This window comes from Corvus brachyrhynchos, unplaced genomic scaffold, assembly GCF_000691975.1.
Source record: "Corvus brachyrhynchos isolate BGI_N302 unplaced genomic scaffold, ASM69197v1 scaffold14, whole genome shotgun sequence".
Taxonomy (NCBI): Eukaryota; Metazoa; Chordata; class Aves; order Passeriformes; family Corvidae; genus Corvus; species Corvus brachyrhynchos.
The window spans coordinates 13,669,506-13,692,094 of record NW_008239110.1 but is presented as its reverse complement, the minus strand read 5'-3'; the positions used below and the strand labels follow the sequence as shown (position 1 = coordinate 13,692,094).

Genomic DNA, 22,589 nt, shown 5'->3' with positions numbered 1-22,589 from the left:
CTAAGTACAATTTGATATGAAGGCAGCAGGGACTGGCTTTCTGTATGAACTGCCACACTGCAGCCACGGGATTATTCTGACATTGACACAGGCAGCTCAGTGCTGCATAGTGCACCTATCTGATCCTTTCAGCTGTTAACCACAGATAAATCGTTGTGCCTGAACATCAAAGAAGCCGTCTCTGCCTCAATATCTGAGTCTGCCTGAGCAGATTCTCTCACTTTCATAACCATCACTCTGGACCCCTTAGGAGTTGCCTAAATTACGCTTTTCTAGAAAACTGTGAGACATAGCCCACTTTCTGACATGCATAGTGTGCTGAACTAGTATGTTTTAAAATTTATTTGTATTCTAGTTAATTTTGTCTTTTACTTGAAGTATTGGGACCTTTGAGGCATGGAATCAAAGCCGCATCTATCACACTGATTGCTGTGACCAAGGAGAAAATTCAGCAATTTGTTCAGTTTGCTTGGAAGGTGAAATTCTCTTTCAATTTTTTGTTCTGGCAGATTTTCAGTGCACAGTGGATCCACTCTATACTGTTGAGGATAAAGCTCTCAAAAAGAAATGGTGTGCAGATGAGGCACCTTGATCCCTGACAACAAAATATTTTAAGTAGGGATCAAAGATTACCGAGACTGAAGAGAGTAGTGGTGGTTTTTGTTTGTTGGTTTGGTTTTTGTGGGGTTCCCACCACCAACTTTAGCTAATAAATATTATCAAAATGATCCATCTTGACATCAAATATTAACAGATCACTTTCTAAGTCTGCTTTAGAGAGTGACCCCAGGGACTGTGCACAGAATCCCAGCAGGTGAAAATGAGAATAAGCAGCTGGAGTGGAGAAAGGAAGGAGCCTCTTCAGCTGCCCTTATCACTGGAGACAGGGCTACACACATCCAGTGACAGCTGCATTTCCTGCTGTTGTGCTTCCTTTTTCCACCATAAGCCACTGCTACCCAGCTAGATAGCCTAAAAAATTCACTTTTATATTTCAGTCCCATTGTGACCCAAGGTGAACATAATTTCAATGCAGTTTTGCAGAGATTTCCTGATCCTTCAAACTTTACTTTTACTTGCTCAAGGGAGTAGTTCTGCCAGCTTATCTGAAACAATGTAAAAAATATAGCAGTGATGACAGAGGAGTTGTTGTGATTTCCCTGCTGTTTCATCATTTAGTACTGAAATTAAAATTAAAAAAGATAAGTCATGTCCCTGGGTAAATCACATGAAGCCAAACAACAGAAACATCTATGAGTATTTTTACCATTAAGAATCTGTCCCAAACTTTGACATGATTTATTGTACTTATATGAATATTTGTGCCTCCATTACAGAGTTATAGGTGAAAACTAAAATGTGAAATTCTCCTTTCAATAAGAGAGTTTAAATTAAAATGGATTTTTAGCCATGAAGAGGTACTTGAAAAATCATATTCATTTAAAATTCCTTAGATTTCAATCTTTACTGATTGGTAGCATTCCTATGAACTTAAATTGGATGATATAGTGCACCTTGCTATGTTATATAGAAATGATATTTTTGTTATTCAGAGATTCACATTCTGCCTTCAATTTGTTTTATAAATCCCAGGTTTTTGGGTTGAATTTCTAAAGAAACACTATGAGGAGAAAATTAATACAAAATCTTCTTTCTCAGAGACAATCAAGATCAAGGCTTTTTTCAAAAGTTTATTCAAATTTCATTTCCACAAAACAAAATAAAATAAACCCACAACAAAACCCCACAACAACAGAAAAAGAAAAAATCAACAACCCAGTCTGTTTTATTTCTGGTCTATACTACTATGTTTAAAGAATAGATTATTTTAATATCAGTGAAATGGTGTGATTCTAGGACCTCAGGCTATGTCTATATCATAACTCAAAGAGAACCAGCACAGGCTTGTGCTCTGTCTCGGCATTGTCCATACAGTGTATCTTCCCCTGCCATAGTTTTGTCCCATATCTTCCTGCAGTCTTCTGTACAATGCCCCAAGTGGTCCAGGGAATTTTCCCAACAGGCAGCAAGGATGGAGGCAGCTTGTTTTGGCAAAAGAGAACTCAGAAAAACAGCTTTTTGGGCAAGACCTGTGCCCTGAAACTTGCTTTCTGGGCTAAACAATTGGTGTTGCTCAATTTGATTTATTAATACCCACTAAGGCCCTATTGCAACTGTTTCGAAGTCACTGCAAACACTCTGCTGGCTTCAGTAGCTTTAGGTGGGCTTAAGAGTACAGATCTCTACATGTTTTCTCACACACACGCTGTTACTTTTTTTTTTTTTTTAGAATTATCATATAGACTTAGGGCAGATATTGTAGCCTTAAGGATGGAATGCAAAGCTGGAGTCAGCCAGAGTGATAAATTTGAATTCCTAGATATGAAAGTAAAAACTATTATGAATATTCATTAGAGGTTTTAACAGCAATGTTTACAAGCACAGCCCTGTGTACGTGCTGAAAGTTTTGCCCCAAGCTCTACAATACTGACTAGTATTACCCTTGCCATCACATTGACACAAAATAGCTGCCTAGGCTTCTATCAACTAGAAAATGTATTTGGATATTTGTTGAGCTGGTAAACCTTTTCCTAATTTCTACATCTGCATAGGAAATAATGACTTGAAAGCTGCAGTTGTCCATCCAAGGACTGCTGTAGCAGTCAACATAACAGAACAGCAGTCACAGAAATGCCTCAGCATCGACTGATACTGATGCAGCTGTGAACTCTGCATGGAAGAAAATGATATAATGAGTGTTACATACTTGGGAATAACATGTTGCATTTAAATGTAACAGCAATGCCATTTTAAAAACGTCAATTATTCCAAAGCCGGTATAATTTTATTTTGGAGTTGGCAATGGGGAAAGCAAGTGGTTTTGTAAGTGAGTAGGACAGAGATGCCAGAGGAGGTGGAGAGAGGAAGAGATGTAACTTCTGCATTGTAGGAGCTGTGCTAGAAGGATCTCAGACAGATGGATGAATATGTTTCACTCAAGGACAATTGAGAACTGACTTAGCTAACCAGAGCTGGCATTTAGACATCAACATTAGCTTTTAAAGCTTAGAGTCCACTGGGGCTATTTTTTCCTGACCAACTAAAGAGTCCAGCAATACTGAAATTCTTTTGTGCTCAGTTACAACTGGTAAGTTTTCCTCACCATTCTTAATGTTAGAAATTTTTATTAAGCTCCCCAGCTCTGCTTATGTATTGGAGAAATCAATAGATAATCAAGACTTCTGGAGTCAGTTTCATTTAGATTCAGAAGCCTTAATTTCTAAATAGTGTAGTTTAAAAAAAAAAAAATATATATATATATATACACACAGATCTAATATATACGTATATATTTGTTAAGATTAATGTTTGAAAAATAATTCTGTAGTGAATCAATAAAATTCTGTGGAAAATCTCATTGCTATAGGAGTGTAGGTACAGAGTTCTCTTTATATTCCCATTAACTAAATGTATATATTTATTATACAGTTAAAACCATTTTAACAAAATACCGTGATACAAAACCTTTTTTAAAAATTTTCTATCAGCTGTCTGTGAAATTGATCTTCAAGAATAAGGAAAAGTGTATGAGACCGGTGGTCAGGCAGCAGTTTGCACAGTACTTGTGCACGTGGTTAGGATATATGTCAAGCAAAGCCGGCCCAGAAAAAGAGTTGGTAGCTCTGGGACACTGGAAGATCTGCAGTCCGTGGCTAGCAGTTTTGAATTAGATCTGGACAACAAATTTTCACTTTCTGAACATGTGAATCACTTGAAGGTCAGGGAAAAAACACAAATATATAGTAAGTAATTCTACTTATGAAAAGGCTACTGAGATGTCTTTGCACTGCCAAACTTTATCTTCACTGTTAAATACAAATGACATTCTAAGTTTACTTTCTTCATTGCTCTTCTTTTCCTTTTTTGCTCTGTTAGATCAATATGCATTCTGTCGCTATGTGATTGACATGTTTGCGCAAGGGGATTTTTATCCAGGTACTTTTCTATATCATTGAACTCTGTTCTAATATTCTTCTGTTTCCCTGAGAGTTTTTGCTCCTTTATGTATTAAAAGTGTGGGGTTTATTATTGAAAGGTCTCACAAGAGCAACAAAGAGTGTGCAAATAGTTTTAATAAAGCATAAGAGCTAATGGCTGTTTTAATAAAGCTTCTAATTTTCTGTCTACAATGCATGAATTAAAATCAAGGTTATGTTAAAAGAAGAGTCAATGGAAGGCTGTAGAAATTGCTAAAAGTTTCTGTGCTTCTTTTGGCTGAGATGCAAGAGGAAGGAGCTTATTGTCAATAGCTTATTATTTGTTTTATTGGGTTTTTTTCCCCACAAATATCAAGGCTTAACTCCAAAATGCTTCAAAAATAGAACTTCCATTGCTGTTGGTATATAAAATACTTTAGCTGATCCATCGCTTCTGTGCTTTATCCTCTATCTTCCCACATCTCCATGCTAATCTGTTCTAACACAGACACTTAATTCCTCATGAAAAAAAGGAAGATAGAGCTACTGATGATGACCGAGCATCATCTCATAATATTAAGTCAGTCTACCCTGACCTTATTTAATAAATATTCTTCCTGCGGAAGTCTAGACATACCGTAGAGAGGACATAATCCTAGGAATGAGAAGCAATAATATTAATGACAAGTGTCAAGGAGAGAATATTTAAGGACACACTAAGCCTTACAAGCTTTGTTTATTCAGTTATTTGCTCAACAAGCTCTCCACTGGTACACCTCTGAATTGGTTGTGTTTTTTATTATCTCTGCCTTGTGGCTTACATCCTCTCTTGACATGACCAGGTTCAGACAGAGCTGGGAAGTCCTAAGGATCTATCTGAGAAAGAAAGGGGAGATGGAGGACACAGATTTTTGTGGAGGGAAAATGATCAAACTTGGGATTCTTAAGGGAGAGGGTTTGTGTGGCTTGTTCTCAAAGAGTGACATGGAGAGGTAGTGGGTTCCATTAAAAGGGAACAAAATACTGCATCACCTCTAGGGCTTTTAAAGACAGCCAGTTAGAAACAGAGGGACTGGTTTAGGCTCAAAGGGGGAAATGATTAGCCAAACCTTCCAGAGACCTTCAGTCATGTTTTGATTTTGAAAATAACACCCTGTACCAATGTGAATGACCTAGTTTCTGGATTTACGCAGCTGTACCATCAACAAATCACATGAGAAATACTTTCATGGAGATCTTCAAGATCTTTTTTACAGTTCTCCCAACATTTACAAGCAGCAGTGAGAAAGGCTTCCTGGCCTGTTTGACACTCTCCTGAGGCAGAGCAGACATGCTGTAGGAAGAGAAGATCTGGTTTTTATCGGTTTTCACCTTTCCGGCTACAAGGAAACTGGGAAAACCATGAAGGGGAACAGTGAGATAGAGAGGGAAGCCTGTAGCAACTTGAATTTCAGAAGATAAAAGACATGACTTTTCCCTTCCAGTGTTTGTCTTGTGTCATATTAGTATGCTATGTGGTACTTACTTGTGGTAAGAAATCAGAGGTTAAAGAGCTGAAGGACATTAAATGTACATTGGGTGATCAGATGGCCTTACAGGTGAATGAAAAACTAGGGTGACAGGTTTAGGCCCCAAAAAGAGGATATAAATCATAAAGCATCTTAAATAATCTAAACTGTCGGTGAAATGGAGAAGGACTGCCCCTTAACTTCTCCCAAAGTCCACCTGGGGCTCCACCTGTAAAGCAACTGCTTTTTGACCTGGCAAGTCACTTGTTGACACCTGAAGTTAAATGCTGCAGAGGGTTGTTGTGCTGAAGCCAGACACATTTTTGTGGGAGAGAAAAAGAACCCCAAGCTTTAGTCAACCCACCGTCTTTTTAGTCAACCCATTGCCTTTCACTGTCTGTGAAAGGCAATGCTGAAGCATCCAGACTGTGTTTCTGAGAAGCAAGGTAGAGGTCAGGTATGATCAGCCTTGATTTATGGAAATCATTGAGGAGAGTGCAACCAAACAGTGCTCAGTTAGTTTGTTACTGTCTTTTTCAGGCACAGTGCTCATTTTACACTGTCCTTTTGTGAACAGAAGTATTACTGTAATTCATTTTACTGAATAGATAAAAGTGGGGAAAACACCCCTTAATAACCCTAGTATCCAATTAGCTTTAAAATCTGGTATATTTTATCCTTTTAGCTGTCTATATATTTTATGGTAAAGAACTTTGTCCAAACAATGGGTTCTGAGTGCAAATCAGCTGAGGAATTTAATTACATTCACCTTGACACTGCAATTCTTTCAAAAAAGGAATAATTTCTATCAATCTCAATATTCCATTTGTGAAGGAGAAAAGAAACATTTTTTGTCATAGAAAATTCCTTCACATAGACATATTGGCATTTTCTATGACTAATGGTATCAAACATGAATTTCTGATTCCTTAAAATATATGGATTTATAATGTTAATAATAATAATATCATTCAGCATTTTTTCTTTCAAAGTATTTTTGCAATATTTCTATTATAAAAAAAAATCATGTACATTACTCCTAAGATTAGATTGTTTTATTTTTTTGTAAATTTTAAGCAAGAATTTACAGAAAAGTAGCTCACTTAATATAGCATTTTATAGTGCTCAAAAATTAACATTAAAAGTAAAGCTCAGTTCCTTAGCTTTCATTAAAAAATATAATTTTTAAAATATATCAATTAATGCACTTTTTCAGTCACACCCATCCATTAGAGGTCAGTTAACGCTAATGTGTTGATTTTAACAAATGAAGTTGAAATGTTTTTCACTTGCTCAAAGTTTAATCATGACACTGCATTCTTAGCTATAAAAAATGAATGAAATGTACACAGGGAATTCAGGGAAGTCATATAAGGAAGAATTTTTGCTAAGCTGTTTCATGCAGCATTAGCTTTTTTTTTTGTTTCGCTGGTTAGTATTTGTCCTTGATACTGACAAATTTCATGCATGTTCTCTTGTAAGTCACAATAATTGTATCAATATCAAATAACTTCTAAGACTTCTATTTTACTTTTTATGAAAGATAAGTATTTGAGGTTCTCAGCCCTTTACAATAGATAATAGTGGAATTTTAGTCACAAACTCATATTTTCTAATCCAGTAGTCCTTCCCATGAATATCATGACTGCAACAGTGACCATTTGGGTTCTACTGAGATATTTATATGTAGAGCACTTGAGGCCCACTGCATACAGTATAAAAAATTGCTTTATGATTTTATCTCTTGAGAAATGGACCTTAAAAATAGTTTTTACCTTCTGTGTCGCATGCTTGTGATACCCCTTTCATAAAATTTCTGGTCTTATTTGTCCCTGGACTACAGTTGCTCAGCCAAGGCAGTACTGTCTCAGTATTAACAAATCACTCTGTCCAAATTGCCTTGTACTCCTTTTGTCTGCCTGTAAATGAAGAATTAATATGCATTTCTTTCAGGATTAATTTTCCAAGTTTTCCTTATAAAGATTAAAACTTAAGGAGGAAAGCTTGTTTATTAAGAACATTAGTTCTGACTGCTACCCTTATTTTTCTATTGGCATTTCTGAAGTCCAAGATAGCATTTTTGATGCAGAAGACCACCGACTTATGTAGTTTCATGGATATAATTTATTCAATGCATTTGATAATTTGTTTGCTATTCCTGTATTTTGTTCTGAGTAGTATTTCTAATGTTCTTATTCATAGTTTTATTTTTTATAGGTAGGAGAAAGGGTTCTATTTTAGTAGAAAGTTTAAATTTGTTTTCATAACTACTTTTTTTATGTTAGAGAGTTTGAAATCCTCACCCATGTGGATGGATTTCAGGGGCACTAATTGGTCACTCTTTTAGCATGGAGCACATGATTCTCTAAGTTAACTGGATCTACTCTATTTTATTCCCCCTGTGTCATAAGCCTGTTTCCCCACTGTTCCCCTACTTTCCGTGCTATGCTTGCCAGCCACTACTCTGGCAGATCAAGGAGCTGTTCTGATGAAATGCCTTTATTGTTTCGCAGCTACTGAAATTGGATTCTTGCCTGTCTGTCTTTCTTTATGGCACCTCAGCATGGGGTTGTGCATGCTGAATTAAGAGTGATAAGCATGTCTTGGGTATTTAGTCATAAAATGCACCTTTCTTTTTCTCACCGGCATGTTGTCTACTCATGATCTGATTTTGTTTTCTTTTTAATCACTGAGAAGTTTATTTTGCATGCATAGATTTACTCTGTTCTGATTTTGGTTAAACCACTTGCATTTCACAGTACACCCGACTTACTACTGGATGGTCTTTACAGTTGCCTAATTGGCAACAAAGACAGTGGGAGCACAGATGTGGTATTATTCACAATTTAGACTTTCTAAAACCTTAGCACTGAAGCACACAATTGCCCTATGGAGCTTATACCACTTCCAATACAGCTAGATTGCAAAGGAATGTGGCCATATCAGTTCCTTTTATCAATGTACCCTTATATGTTTATTGTGTATTTCCATGTCAGGGTCCCAAATCCAATGTGATGTAGACAATTTTGCTTATCTTATACTGTTGAAAAAATATTTGCCTTGGAGAAGTTCACCAGGATTTCTGGCATGTGTACATCTCAAGAGAGTATCTTACAGGGTAAAACAATCATCCCACCTTCTCATTAAAAAGTCATTGAAGCCTCACCTTTTGCACATATGCTCATGAAAAAAAACCAAAAAAACCCCAAAAGAACACCACACTGTGACAAACATGAAGAGTCAAGAAATTAAGGCAAATTGTGATGAGTGTCCATGGGGAATCTTACAGACTGCCTGGTCCTGGAAATTGTAGACTGAAAATCCTTCATGTCTACAATTTTCTTCCAAGGCTTATCTCTTCTCCATTGTCAAGAAATATTCTGTCAAAGAGAAGGGATTACTGTTATTACACAATACAGCAAGAGAATATCAAGTCTGTCAGTATGATACTTGCCATTTAATATCAAACAAATAAGGAGATACTGGTATAAAGGTACAGCAATATTGAAAGATCAGGGACTATATTGCTGCAAAAAACCCCCTAGAGCAATAGAATCTAATTTTGAAAGTAAAAATGCCTGTGTTTGCCATGGGTGGGCTGTAGTACTGGAACTAAATACTTGCCCTCGGCTGTTCAGATAGCAAAACACTTTAGGCTCTTGAACTATTTTTAAGTGTCACTCCTACTTGATTAAAGACTAGGATGTGTTGTGGATATCTCAATGGCAGGGAGCAACTTTTCAGCTTGTTACATTACATTTACATGGAGACAATTTTGGTGTAGTTTCACTGGGGATATGTTTGATGAAGTGCAATTAGAAAAAGGAAAAAAAGCAGTCATAATAAATAAGAAAGTAGCTTATTATTAGCTTGCTCTTTGGAGAAATTCAGCATGAAAAACTGTCAACTGAGTTATAGGCTTTCACATTTGAGAGAAAATGCTAAAGAATATAATCTTTTTCCTATGGAGAGATGCTTTCTGGTGCTAGCTACTCAGTAGCCCTGTCCCCAGTGGTAGAAAACAAGCAAGCCAGATATTTTTTTAAGTGAAATACTAAAGAAAAATAATGGGAGGCATTGAGATTTTTCCAGTTTTACTTTTTAAACTTTTTACTTTTTTACTGCCTGTTGAGGGAAATATTGTAGCCCAAGATTGGAAAAGATTTATCTGGATTTTTCTTCAGAGTTGACAGTTAATTGTCCATCAAAAAGCTGTTCACATGAGGAAACACTTGCCAACCCATTTGTTTCTGTGGATGACATAAATGGAGATGATTGAACAACAGAAATATTTCTCTAGTATTTCTCTAGTAATACCCTGGAACAGTTTTGAATACTTTTCAGAGTCTGAAAGGAAAGAATTGATGAAGAATAATTTTAAATACATGTATGAGGAACTGAAAATTAAGTTTTAGTTATTGAAATTTTCTAACTAATTTATTACTGTGCAATTCTTACAATAAACGTTATCTACATTTGGAGTTAAATATTGCTTCTTTAAACTTCTATTCAGCTATGAGAAACTATGAGAAGATATCTGATCTAATTTTAACAAGATTCTTGTCTATGACCCCCCTCTCTCACCCCAAAAACTGTGTCTATTTCGTCAAATGCTGAAATGACATTGATCTCTCAATGGGAATGTTATCAGTATACAATCCTGACACCATCCCACAGAGGCAAAACAACTATCCATTATTCCCAGTTTATATCATCCCACTGTGAGTCAGAGCCAGATGCTGGCACATGAAGCTGCCTCTGTCAACACTCTTATGGCACTTTATTGTAACTTTGCCAAAAAAAATTCAAATTACTCCCTCTCTTGGAAACAGCTACAAAGGGAATGTGTGTTATTTTGCTTCTGCAGAAGGGAATGTATGTCTTTCTTTGACAGTTCACTGCAAGGCACTGTGAGGGTCAAAATTATGTGATACAAGAGAAAGTCACAACTTTTGCTGATGTAAATTAGTCTAAATCTTTGGTTTTAATGGAAACAAACCAATTTAAGCTGTGAAGGCAGAGAGATTAGTGAAATTACTCTCATACTTGCATTATGTTTTATTACTATTATTTAGTATTATAAGCATTTCACATAGTTCAGTAAACAAGTTTCAAAAAGAAGGGTGATTTCAATGGAGGATCATCAAAAGACTCAAATACTTTAGTTTTGAAAAGTAAGCTATTTAGAAAATAAAGGCAAAAGTTAAATGCCAAAAATCCTCCTAAACAGCTAATAGTAAACAAATTGTTTCCTGTTTAAAAGGTAAAAACAAGTTTAACAAGTGACTTTGTAAAATAGTTATTACATTTAATGACTCATAATTGATTTCCAGAATCATTACAATAGATAGAATTATTACAATAGATATTGATGTTACATCAGGTAGGTTTAAAAATGGAAGCATTCTACAGGCAGCTTGAAGCAGCCTCAAAGTCACAGGCAGAGGTTCTTGTGGGGGAATGTAACTACCCTGATAGCTGGAGAAGTAAAACAACAAGGCACAAACAGGTAGTGGAGGATCCCACAAGGAATGTTGTGCTGGTTGACCTCATAGTGACAAACAGGGAAGGCCTTGTTAGAGATGTGAAGGTTGGGGGCCATCTTGTCTGCAGTGACCGTGAGATTGTGGAGTGCAGCATTGGGCAAGGAGAAACAGGGCAGTGAGTAAGATTGCAAACATGGACTTCAGGACAGCTAACTTAGCCTCTTTAGGGATCTTCTTGGAAGAATCCCATAGGAACAGGTCCTGTGGGAAGAGGTGTCTAAGAGAGCTGGTTGATATTCAAGGATCACTTCCTCTAGGCTCAGGAATGATGCACCCCAATGAACAAGAAATCAGAGAGGGCAGGAGACTTGCATGGATGAACAAGGAACTCTTGTCATTACTCAAGTGTAAGCAGGAAATACACAGGAGGTGGAAGCAGGCCACTTGGAATGAATATAGGGAGGCTGTCAGAGTAAGTTGGAGTCAAGGCTCCATCACAGAGTTGCTCAAGCTAAACAAGATGGCCAGCATCTTAAATGCCAACTATTTTAGTATAGCAGGAGTCTTACGTGGGTTGCAAGTAAACATTTGTCTTTCATGAGACGTGATAACCCACAACCTTCTCCTTCAGTCAGTTTTGTAGTCCCACGTTACATAACTCTAAAATTTTAAGTGAGCTAATGAATCTGTTACCTTTAGAATATAATTCTGAAAATTCTCAGGGAAGTTAATCACCATATATTGAATCTCTCTCAACTTTAATGAAAAGGAAAATAGCTGACATCTATACAATGTGCCTTTAAACACCTCCTGATGCTGAATACACTGAAACAACATGAAGAAGGAAAAAACATGTTCTGAAGGGCTTCCAGTTTTCTCCTGAATTTTTCATTAAAAAGAAAAACCCTATATCTCTATTGTGGAACTAGGAGAAGTTACCCTTCTCATCCCGATATAGAATTCTATGCTGTCCCTGCTGGAAAATGATGAGGTTCTCTTTTAACAACAGTAATGGTACCAGTTCACCATATCACATAGATAAAAAGAGTATGGAAAGGATCTACAAGTACTTTGACAAGATACATTCCATCATGAAACATTTCAGCTTAGCAATAATTCCTCACCTCTTCTGCTCTGAGAACATGAAATGCAGCAGACAGAAGAGTGGTCAGCTTTGGCCTAAGCAACACACGCTCTCTTGTTTTATGCCCACCTACTTAGCATCCTATTTACAGCCACTGGGACTGTAAGCTGTGGCAGATCCACTCCTTTCACCTTTCTCTCTTCAGGTGCATCTTTCTTTTGATGTCAGCTTGCTTTCTGCATGTATCTGCTCTGACAAAAAGATATGTACCTTATGACATATATCTATAACGAGTCAAGATCACTTTATTTTTTCTCCATCAGGGACCTCTATTCCTCCCTCTGACAATTCACCTGCCTTCCTATTGTTTCACTTTGTCCTTCAATACATCCAGAATTATCTGACAAAGTAAATAACATAGATTTCAAAAGGTGTTCAATGCCCACACACATAATACCTAAACAGTGGGTTTTTTTTTTTGGTTTTTGGATTTGGTTTTGGGTTTTTTTGGGTTTTTTGGAGTTTTTCAGGGGTTTTTTGTTGTTGCTGTTGTTGTTGTTTTGTTTTGTTTTGTTGGTTTTTTTTTAGTTAGGCTTTAAAACAAAATCCTTTCTCTATGTGAGATTTACTAATATAATTGTTGGGGGTTTGAGGAGCACTCTGTTACAAGACAGTATTTACAGGGTGAAAAATCATGCATGGCTTTTTTAGTCCTGGAATATTTTGATGGCATGAAGCATCATCTTCATGGGGAACCACAAAACAAAATGTTTGCAATTCATTGCACCTCGCTTAGATACCCAAAATTTAATTGCCCAACTTTAACCTTTAGCTGTCTTTATAGCCAATGCTATGAAATGGAGGCCTCCAGAGGACAATTTCATCCTAAGAGAGATGCCTAAAATAGGAAAGATGAATCACCCTTTGAAGGTACCAATTTCTCTCCATTGACTATAAATGGATCCCTCGGGTGACTTATCTAGACATAACTGTCTGAAAGTTAACTTTTAAATGTCTGGTAGTGAGAGAGCCTACAGACATTCAAGAAGTATACTGCAAATGTGCAAGCAAGAATTTTGTTCAAATGAAGACTTGAGATGACAAGTTTTCTATGAGACCTCAAATGATATTATCAGGAGCAGCTGTTGACTCAATCAAGGAAACTGTGGTGCCACCTGGAAAAAAATGAATGCCAATTGCTATAGTATTTTGGGAGTGAGTGAAAGGGGAAAAGAAGAAATGGAGAGGGAAATAATTTTCTTGAATAAATGTGGAAGATATTCCCTATCCAAATGACTCAAACAAAAGAAACCCAAACAATTTTAGCATCACAACAAAAGCTCAGCCTTTAGAGCGTCCACTTTCATAGAATTTAGGATTTGGAATTTTTAGTTGCTGTATGCTCACAACTTTCATTTTTTATTTATTTTAAATTTCTGTTAGATCCATTTATAGATTCGATGGAAAGACATGGTAAAGTTAAGTCATTTCCCCAAAAATCATGGAGGATGCTTTGAGCACAAGGGTTAGAACTCATGACAGTGAATCCCAGGACCCTTTGTCCTAAAAATAACCTCTTTAAAGGATAGAGGATCTTCCCTGGCAAAACTAAAGGGAAAGAAGAATCAGACGTTCCCAAAGCATTATTGGTTTAAAATAACCATTGTCTCCAGTATTACAGGTTTTTTGTTCCAGTGTTTCTCATAATTGCAGCCATGGCACTTAGCTCACAGTGATTTCAGTGGGAGTGAGTAAATAGGAGTTAGGAGCCAACACCTCTGCACTTTTGGGCCTTACTCTGATATTTGATCTAATAAAACCTCTCAGTTCTTTTCCCTCTAGCTTCAGACTGCATTATTGAAATTCTAACTTCTGAAGTATGGCTATGGATTCACTGTCTTAGGTGATTGTCAGGTTGTCCTGGGGTGATGTTATGAAGCCGCTTTATTCCTTAACCATCCCCTCAATGCCCAAGGACGCTGTTTCTTTAGGATGGACCCAGGGGCAGGGCCGGGGCCACGGGCCCGAGGGGGCGGCTGAACGGCTCAGCCCAAGGGGGCTCTGGGGGCCTCGGCAGGGCTCGGAGGGAGTGTGCTGGGAGTGCTCTGCTGCTTTGTGGGTTTCCTTTGTGTTCCAGCTAGCTGGGAAAAGATTCTGTTGGCTTTTTCTTGCTCTTCTTTTCCCTTTCCTTGCCCTTGCCTCACTGCCCCCCTTCCCTCCTCGCTGGTCCAGAGAGCCCATGGGGTGGTCCCGGCTGGTCCGAGCCTGAGTGTCTGTTCCCTGTCTGGGAATTTGTTGTATTTTGAGGGGTTTTTTTATCCTGTTCTACCCTGTTTTGTTTGTGTTAATAAATAGTTTGGTTTCTTTTTCCCACTCTCACTTGTGACCCATTTGTCTCATTGATGGAGGAAAAGGGGAGGCCCTTTTCCCTTCGGAGGAGACACTCATTCCGGAGTGTTTCCTCCTGAGATTTTGTCTCCAAAACCGAGACATAAGTATAAACAAGACAGGTAACATAATCATTAATTTCTTGTTTTTCTCATTCTAGCAAAAAGACAGAGATATGAAAAACTTTGAGGCTTGAGAACAGACTTGGATTTAGTTTGAATTCCAGTGATTTCTATACTAAACATATTCATTATCCACAAATATCTGTAATTGTGAGACATTATAGTATCTGTAATTTGTTTTTATCCATTTAGGCTGTTTTTAAATTGCAAAAACTGGCATATGCCCTCTTTCTTGAAGACAATATAAAGTATTAGCAACCCTGCAGCAATCACTTTCAGCTTTTCTGACCTGAGCACTGAATGTTTCTTAGATGTAGTTGGACTAAGGATGGTTGAAACAGTGATATGTACAGAAGAACCAAACAAAGAACATAAATTACTGAGCAGTGCTCACATGGCATAGTCAGTATCTATTAATTTTCATCATAAAAGCTTATAAGTCCCCTCCATTCTGTTTAATTGTTGGCTGAAAGTATTTAGTTGCAGTGTTTTCTCTTCTGTTTTAATTGGATACTTCATACTGTGAAATAAAAAGCATCTATACCAACTCCTGATATTCATGTTAATTATGCTAGGGGTCACTGTATATGATGCCAGTTTATTAAAAGTTATTTGGAGAGAGAGGGAGAGAAAGACTGAATATATCTTTCCATTTTATAATCTGCCTTTACAGTCCTTTTGTACTCCACTATGCAGCAATAACTATAATAACCCCTCATTACCACACAATAACCCATAATTTTCACTGTCCTTGTACTCAATTCGTTGAGATCTAGCTTTCGATATTTCTAAACATAACATGTAGGTTTATTTTTACCTGCTAACTGCCCATGACAAATAATGGGAGGAAGTGGAGGCAGCAAATTCAATTTTCAATTTTTTCAATTCAATTTTATTTTAATGTCAGGAAAGGCTGTGTGACTTCTTACTTAATGTATAATGAAAAAACTGTTAATACTTAACTCTTAACTCCTTAATGACTTCAGTCTCGTGAACATAAAAATATATCTGTTTTCACAGATGTAGATTGAACTAAAGAAGGATTTTGTGGTAAAAATATTTGTAAAGGAGTTCTCAACAGATATATTTTTGTAAATAGATTAAACTGCAAGCTCTGTCATGCCATGCAGCTAAAATACTTTGCATGCATTTCTGGACCCATAGCATCCACTTTAAGTTAAAAAAAACAAACAAACAAACAAAAAAACCACCTATAGCTCTACCCACGCCTCTTTTGCCTGCGTCATTTGTACACTTGTTATACACACTTACATTGTATGAGATACAAACCACAGGAAAAGAAAAAATATATCAAACAAATTCCCAGCTGTGATTTTAATTGGATTTGGTGTCTGAGTGAAAAAACAGCAACTGATTTTCATACAACCTCCAGGAGTCTGTACCAATGGTTCTCACACCTGTTTAATTACCAAATCAAGAATTTTCTGTTCAGAAACATCACTAAACCGTGGCAGCAATTAGAATGATCTTCAAGGTCCCTTCCAACCCTAACCTTTCTATGATTCATTCTAAACAAATATCAATACATATTTATATGCTCATGCCTGCACATATATATAGCATGTATTATATTATTACGACGTAAAAACATATGCAGGAATCTATCATCAAATACAAAGGGTGTACTCAAACCTCTATGTATTAAAAATAGAAGGCTATCAAGTTGCTGCTACTTTTTGTTTGGTGCCTTGAGATGAGAAATTTAATCCTTCCCCTTACTCCCTTTCAAAAGAGCATTTAGAATACCAATCTGCATCCTTCCTTCCTACACCCTCACTTTTAACCTACTGGTCCTTGTTTTCAGCTTAGTCAATGTACAGCCTCCCAAGGGTGTTAAGTTATTTGTACAGGCCTGGTTTCATTGCCTGTGCGTTGAGGGAACATCTCACAATAATGTGTTTTACTCATAAATTAGACTCTATATAGAGTTCCAGAATTATTTGTGATATTGTTAATGGATTTTAAATACATGCATATAGCGGAACATAGATAGATTTGGCATTATCCATGTAATCTCTCCTTTTCTTCTTATGCATCGTGAAAGAAACTGGCTGACAGTCAGTGTGACATAATGCTAAAATTTAAAAGATTGCATTGCTACTGGTAATCACTGCATATATTGTAGCATAGGTTTTTCTTAAGTAATATCATCAACCGTATGCAAAATCAGAGTTTCACTCTATGTTGGGCAATTAACCATTTAATAAAGAGCCACATCCTGAGAGCAATTTAAAAACTTAAATATATGTTGGCTACTAAAATATACTTTCATAAAAACCTCATTTTACTATCCATTAATTCCATCTTCCCCTGTCAAAAATTCAGTTCCAAATAGGTCATTAAAACCCTGTTTAGACTATTTTTTCCCATCTGACATAATTTTGTTCTCACTGTTAAGACTTGGGGCCACATCTAGATTACTAAATCAAACTCAACTCATCTGCTCTCTCTCTGAAGGTGATTTTTTTTCTCATAGAGACATCCACATCCAATACACTTCTTCGAGCTCAAAATGGGCTGACTGTATCTCAGCTATCTATTGGGGGTGGTCACTGGCCCCTGCCAGTTCCTGAACGGAGCTAATGAATTTTTTGCAACACTGCTGCTTGACACAAGTCAGAGGTGTCAGAGGCTATCCAAAAATATGTTGCAGAATATGTATGTCTGAATTCCAGAGCCCAGTAATGTTCCCAGGAACCATTTATTTGCCAGTGTGCATGAAATCCTTGTTGTCACAGTGTGTTCCTCAGGAAAGAATACCTATATGGGGCATCAGTATTTTATTTAAGTAATGCATCCCAGAAAAAGAGCATTTGCATTGTACAGTACAGTTACACAATCTCACCTCTTGATCCTCAGCTGTTCTTTCTTAACGAAAAACAGTTTGCTCAAGGTTTTTCATGCACACGTAGCAAGCAAAGAAACCCTTCCCCAGAACGGTCACAGCCTAATGTCTGGAGAGTAATGACTGAAAGCTGGGAAGAGACTCACCTTTAACTTGTAGAAACTTACCATCAAAACTGGAAGCCTGGGCAAAATGGCTGGACTCCATTATGTTTTCAGTCCTCTAAAAGCATATTTGGCAGTCTTGCCTCATTCTGCTGATCCATGTCTTGTTCCAACATTCATTAAACATTTGATTGGAATTTACTTTTCATAACAAATTACTCTGAAAGGACACTTACTTTATTTGAGTTATTTTTACTATCACTAGAGAATGATGTCACATCTGAGCAGAATGAGATTTATCTGAAGACATTTTGCTGCACTGAGAGACTATATGGATATGAGGAAATGAACAGTCACAGGAATGGTATTTCCACATGTTGCACTCTGTGATGGCATTATTTCTCTCCATACCCAATTGGAATATTCACCAGTCTGAAATGCCTGAATAATAATAACAATAATAATAGTAATAATAATTTTACAAGTATTTTATCTTTTTGTCTACAAAGATATATTTAGACACTTTATTAAGGCCACTGCAGACAAATTGAATTCAGAAGATCAGGGAATAAAGAAAACTGGCATAATTTGATATTCTCATAAGAAATCAATTTATGCACAATATGCAAACATGAACATTTTTGACACATATAGAAAGACATTTCCTAGATTGAGGAAAGTAAGGTAATTAAAGTTTGTCTTGTATTCCTTATCATGCAATAAAAGAATCTAAAATATCAATAAACCATGTCAGAATTAATTTCTTCAAGACATCTCAAGCAATTTAATAAACACTGATGACAGAAGTTTCCCAGAGCTTGAGGACTGTACCTGATTTTCAATGAAGAATTCATGGTACCTAGTTAGGGTCCTAAACCTTCTACTCATCCTTGCAGCCTATTTCTTTCCTCTCAGGCAGTGGAGGAAGGTACTCATGTCTTAATGTGACACTTTTTCTCCTGGTGAGAGCATTCCCATGATCTTAAATCCAAAATATTTCACTCTTTCAGTTTTCGTCAGATGTAATTTGTTGTCAGCTGTTTACAATGTATATGAAGGAGATACCTATAGCACAACTGCATGGACAGGTTACACATGAAAATGTTGTGGATCGACTCTAGGGACAGATTGGCATAGAAATGCATGCACATTCTTGTGCTTGCAATTACATCTTTTGGAGAAATCCAAACTAATATTTTTTTTAAAAAAAAGCACCTTAAATGAATCTTAGTCATTTATCTCATAATAGAAAAATGAAGGCTACATTTGAAATGAGAAGCAAATAACATGCAGTGTTTTTTATAGAGCACTTTCAAAGCTGTGAGATAAGTGTATGTCCAGTAATAATAGTGGTAATCAGGATAATAACTTCTCGTGATTCATGGTCTAATCTGATTGTCCACTGGGAGCATTAAAAACATCCTGCCTTCCTCTCATTTACATCATGTATATGTGTCCAACTGGCCACTGCTAGAGTCAAGATAGTAGATATCATTAATCCTAATGGTCTGATCTGTTGAAGCCAATTCCTCATTTCTATTTATCAGTTGTCTGTACTACAGAAAACCACTTGTGCTTTATAATTTAAAGAGGAGAGAAAAAGGAAAAGAAATTTAACTTAGGTTATCCCCTTTAACATATTTCATCAAAAGAATGGATAAAATATTTATTCATCTACTGTCCTTTGCATTCCCATCAAAGTGAATAGAGAGACGTTTAATAAGACATGGAAACATTAAAGAAGCCTTTTATCAGAGTGCATGGGAACCTGCTCAGAACAAGCATTTTGGCCTAAGGGAAAGTTTTTGATCTGTGAAGCTTAAGCTTTTCTGGCTTAAAACACTCTCATATCGGATCATGTGGTCAATTTGCATGAAATAAATGATTTGCTTAAAACTTGTAAAGCTATAAAATAGAATTTGACAAGTCATTAGCAATAAGTGGTATCATACTGGCATTATGAGCACACTGGTGCAATCATTAGAAAACTGCTGCCACAGCAAAGAACAGGAAGATAATGGGGGCAGCCTACAATTTGACCTAGAGGAGTTAGATCATTGCCCCATACTGTAGATGCCACACTGTAGCCCAAATTATTGACTATCCTTCTTCATTATTCATCTACTCAACATTCTGAGCCACTGCCCTTTATCCTCTTTCACACAAAACAATTAATCCAAGTTATAAAAAGTGTCACTTTTTTTTTTTCTTTTGGAAAGAAAAAAAAAGAAATGGAAAAATAAATAACTAATCTTTAGTCTAGGACTTTGATCAAATGTAGAAGAATACCTGTTCTTCATCAATTGTTATGTTGATTTTTGCTTCATTCTGAACTAGAAATTCAATCTATGAAGTTTCCATATGTTGACAGAGGTTACGAATTTAACTTTTCTATTCTGGCTGGCAGCAAAGGTAATCAGCAGCTCATTAGTTCAGTTTTCAACTTCAAGATTATTTTTTTTTTAGACATAAAGTGTTTGGAAAATCATGGCTAAACATCTTGATTCCTGAAGTTTGCCTAACACTCATTTTAAGGCTATAGTTATTCTGTGATGAGATTGGTAAATATGCACTTGGGTTTATTGCCAAGACAGGAAATATGTGGAAAATGTAAAATTATTACTATTTGTTGCAAAGCACTTTCAATACATTGGTTTTATCAACGTGTTAATATTTTATCAGTGGCTCAGGCACACGTCAAGTTTGAGCAGCTGTGTGTGTGATATTTTATACAAATTATTGGATGAACTGAACCACATGCTTCCAAATTACGTGCCTGCAATTGTACATATGCTGATGAGATGCAATAACGTTAAGACCACGATACTCAAATCTCACTGCTATCTTCAAGATGATGTTTTTCTCATGCATTCCCCATGAGTATACACACCTTTGCAAAATGAGAGGGGTAAGTAAGATGCTGCAGTTTCCAAGGCCCAACAAAATCTTAATTTCTCTTCTGAGCCTATCACCAAGCATGAGGCATGCCTTTGAGTTTCTGATGTGAAGCTGGAGCTGAGATTTAACAGTCTGTTTGCATGTGGACTCTGGTGCAGTGAATGTATGCTGGTGCATAGGACTGAATCAATAGTGTACATAACTACTTAATTTTATTTCTCAGGTCACAAAAAATTGCACTTTCCAAATGACAATGACAGGATAATTACTGAGACTAAATGTCAGTGAAATAACTTAAAAGGAAATAAGGAGACTGTAAATATGTCATAAACTAGAAAATAAGCATAAGTAACATAAGAGTACATTAAATATGTTTGTGAATCTTTGGAGAAATGAAATGAAAAATGTTTTTTACAAAGTATGGTATCTGCACATAGGCTAAAACAGTACAGAAAGTCCCAGTTGAACACACTGAGAGAGCAGAGGTGTTTCAGTCAGCAGCTGGAATCAGAACCTCATCAGTGTTTACAATGCATGACCTGGTTGGTATTGGCTAATTAAGAATAATCCTTAAGGATGAGAAACATCATAATTTTTACTGGTGTTTCCAGGAGTTCATAATAAGTGGACTTGAGGGAGCAACTAAAGATCATTTGTTTGACAGAAGAAAATAAGACTTTGTTGTAGAAGAGGCATCATGAATATGTAACCTTATTATCAGAGTATTATTCTTCTCTTTTGAGTCTAAGGAAGAAAAAGAGAACTGTAGCATTTCAGCATATATTTGAGTTACTTGGACTTCATTGATTTCAAATGTGACTCTTAAAAATAAATTACTCTATTTGTTGAGAAATATATTTCCTTCTTGTGGTATCTGAAAGATATTTTCTTTTATGCACAGTGTAATATTTTTAACATGAGAAATTTTGAAGGGAGCTCAGGCTCCCAGTGAAACTGCTCAGCCTGTTGGTGAATCCATTTTCTATGCTTCTTAACCTGTATACTTAGGTGCAGGACATAAGGAATTGGTACCACCTCGTCTTCTTCTGGAACACAGTCCAAGAAAGAAACCAGCAGCTATTGAAGGCAAGTTTGAGTTTTATCGCCTTTATTGGCTTCTACTCATTAACTTGACTCTCTGTTCTAATGGATTTTTTGGGGTTTTTTTTGGTAAATATAATATATATTAAAAAAGTGATCACATTACTAGGCCTGGGACAGGAATGACACACTGACATACACATGACAGGACCTAAATGTTCCTTATAGTAGTCTCACAGATGGCTTGGGGGATTTCCTGAGTGAAACAGATTACAGGATTGAGGCCTAATCTGTAAAATGCTTTGAATGGCATTCAGCCATAACTTGCTATCTAACTGTAAACATAATCAACATTATCCTCTTAATATACTTTGGATTAGTCTTTCACCTATTGTTATTCAGTAATGTTTCTGTGCATTATTTGCAATAATTTCTGGCTCTGCATTTATCAACCCTGTTGCTATTGTTAAAACCGCTGAAAGAGAAATACAAAGTCAGATCTTACCTTCAGAAGATTAAAACATAATCCCTGAAATTGAATTATATTGTTTATATTCTAATCATTACAGTAAAGTGGTTGAAGTAAGCATTTTAATTTTAAAATTAACTATGTCCAATGACTTAGAACTACTACTGCAATATACATTCTTGGTCTTTGCATCATACAATTTAATAGTACAAAACACCTGAGTCTTTTTGTAAAGTTATGTAGTAGTGCTCAAATGATACTTGAGACCTTCAGTTGCACCATGGCACTTGTTAATCTCTCTCATAGAGCTCTTAGTTTTATGTTATCCAGAAAGCAATTGCAGTCTAAGAGAAAAACAGATTGGGTGGCAGCAGAATAAGTAACAAGATTTCCTGCATTTGAAAACATAAAATGAGACCCAGGTTTTGGCCGGACCCATGACTGAAACAAAGTGTTACATTAATTAAATATTTCTGTAATGTGATTATTGTGAATCAGAACATGTGGATAAAAATAGTTATGTGACTTATTATCTCTTTCCCCAAAATCTTGTTACCTCAAATGAATTTTTCTTTTTAAATGCATTGTTTAAAGGAGTATAAAATTGTGGTTATTGTGACTCAGTATAGTACATAAATAGATTTGC

General features: G+C 36.3%; 1 protein-coding gene across 1 annotated transcript in view; it reads left to right on the top strand.

The window, feature by feature from the left end:
- Window positions 1-22,589, top strand: part of TRDN (triadin) — a 143,992-nt gene that overhangs the window by 73,822 nt on the left and 47,581 nt on the right. Inside the window, exons 12-13 of the mRNA XM_017739416.1 lie at window positions 3,937-3,996; window positions 21,442-21,519. Of these exons, the coding sequence (XP_017594905.1) occupies window positions 3,937-3,996; window positions 21,442-21,519 (138 nt within the window). The remainder of the gene's footprint in view (window positions 1-3,936; window positions 3,997-21,441; window positions 21,520-22,589) is intronic.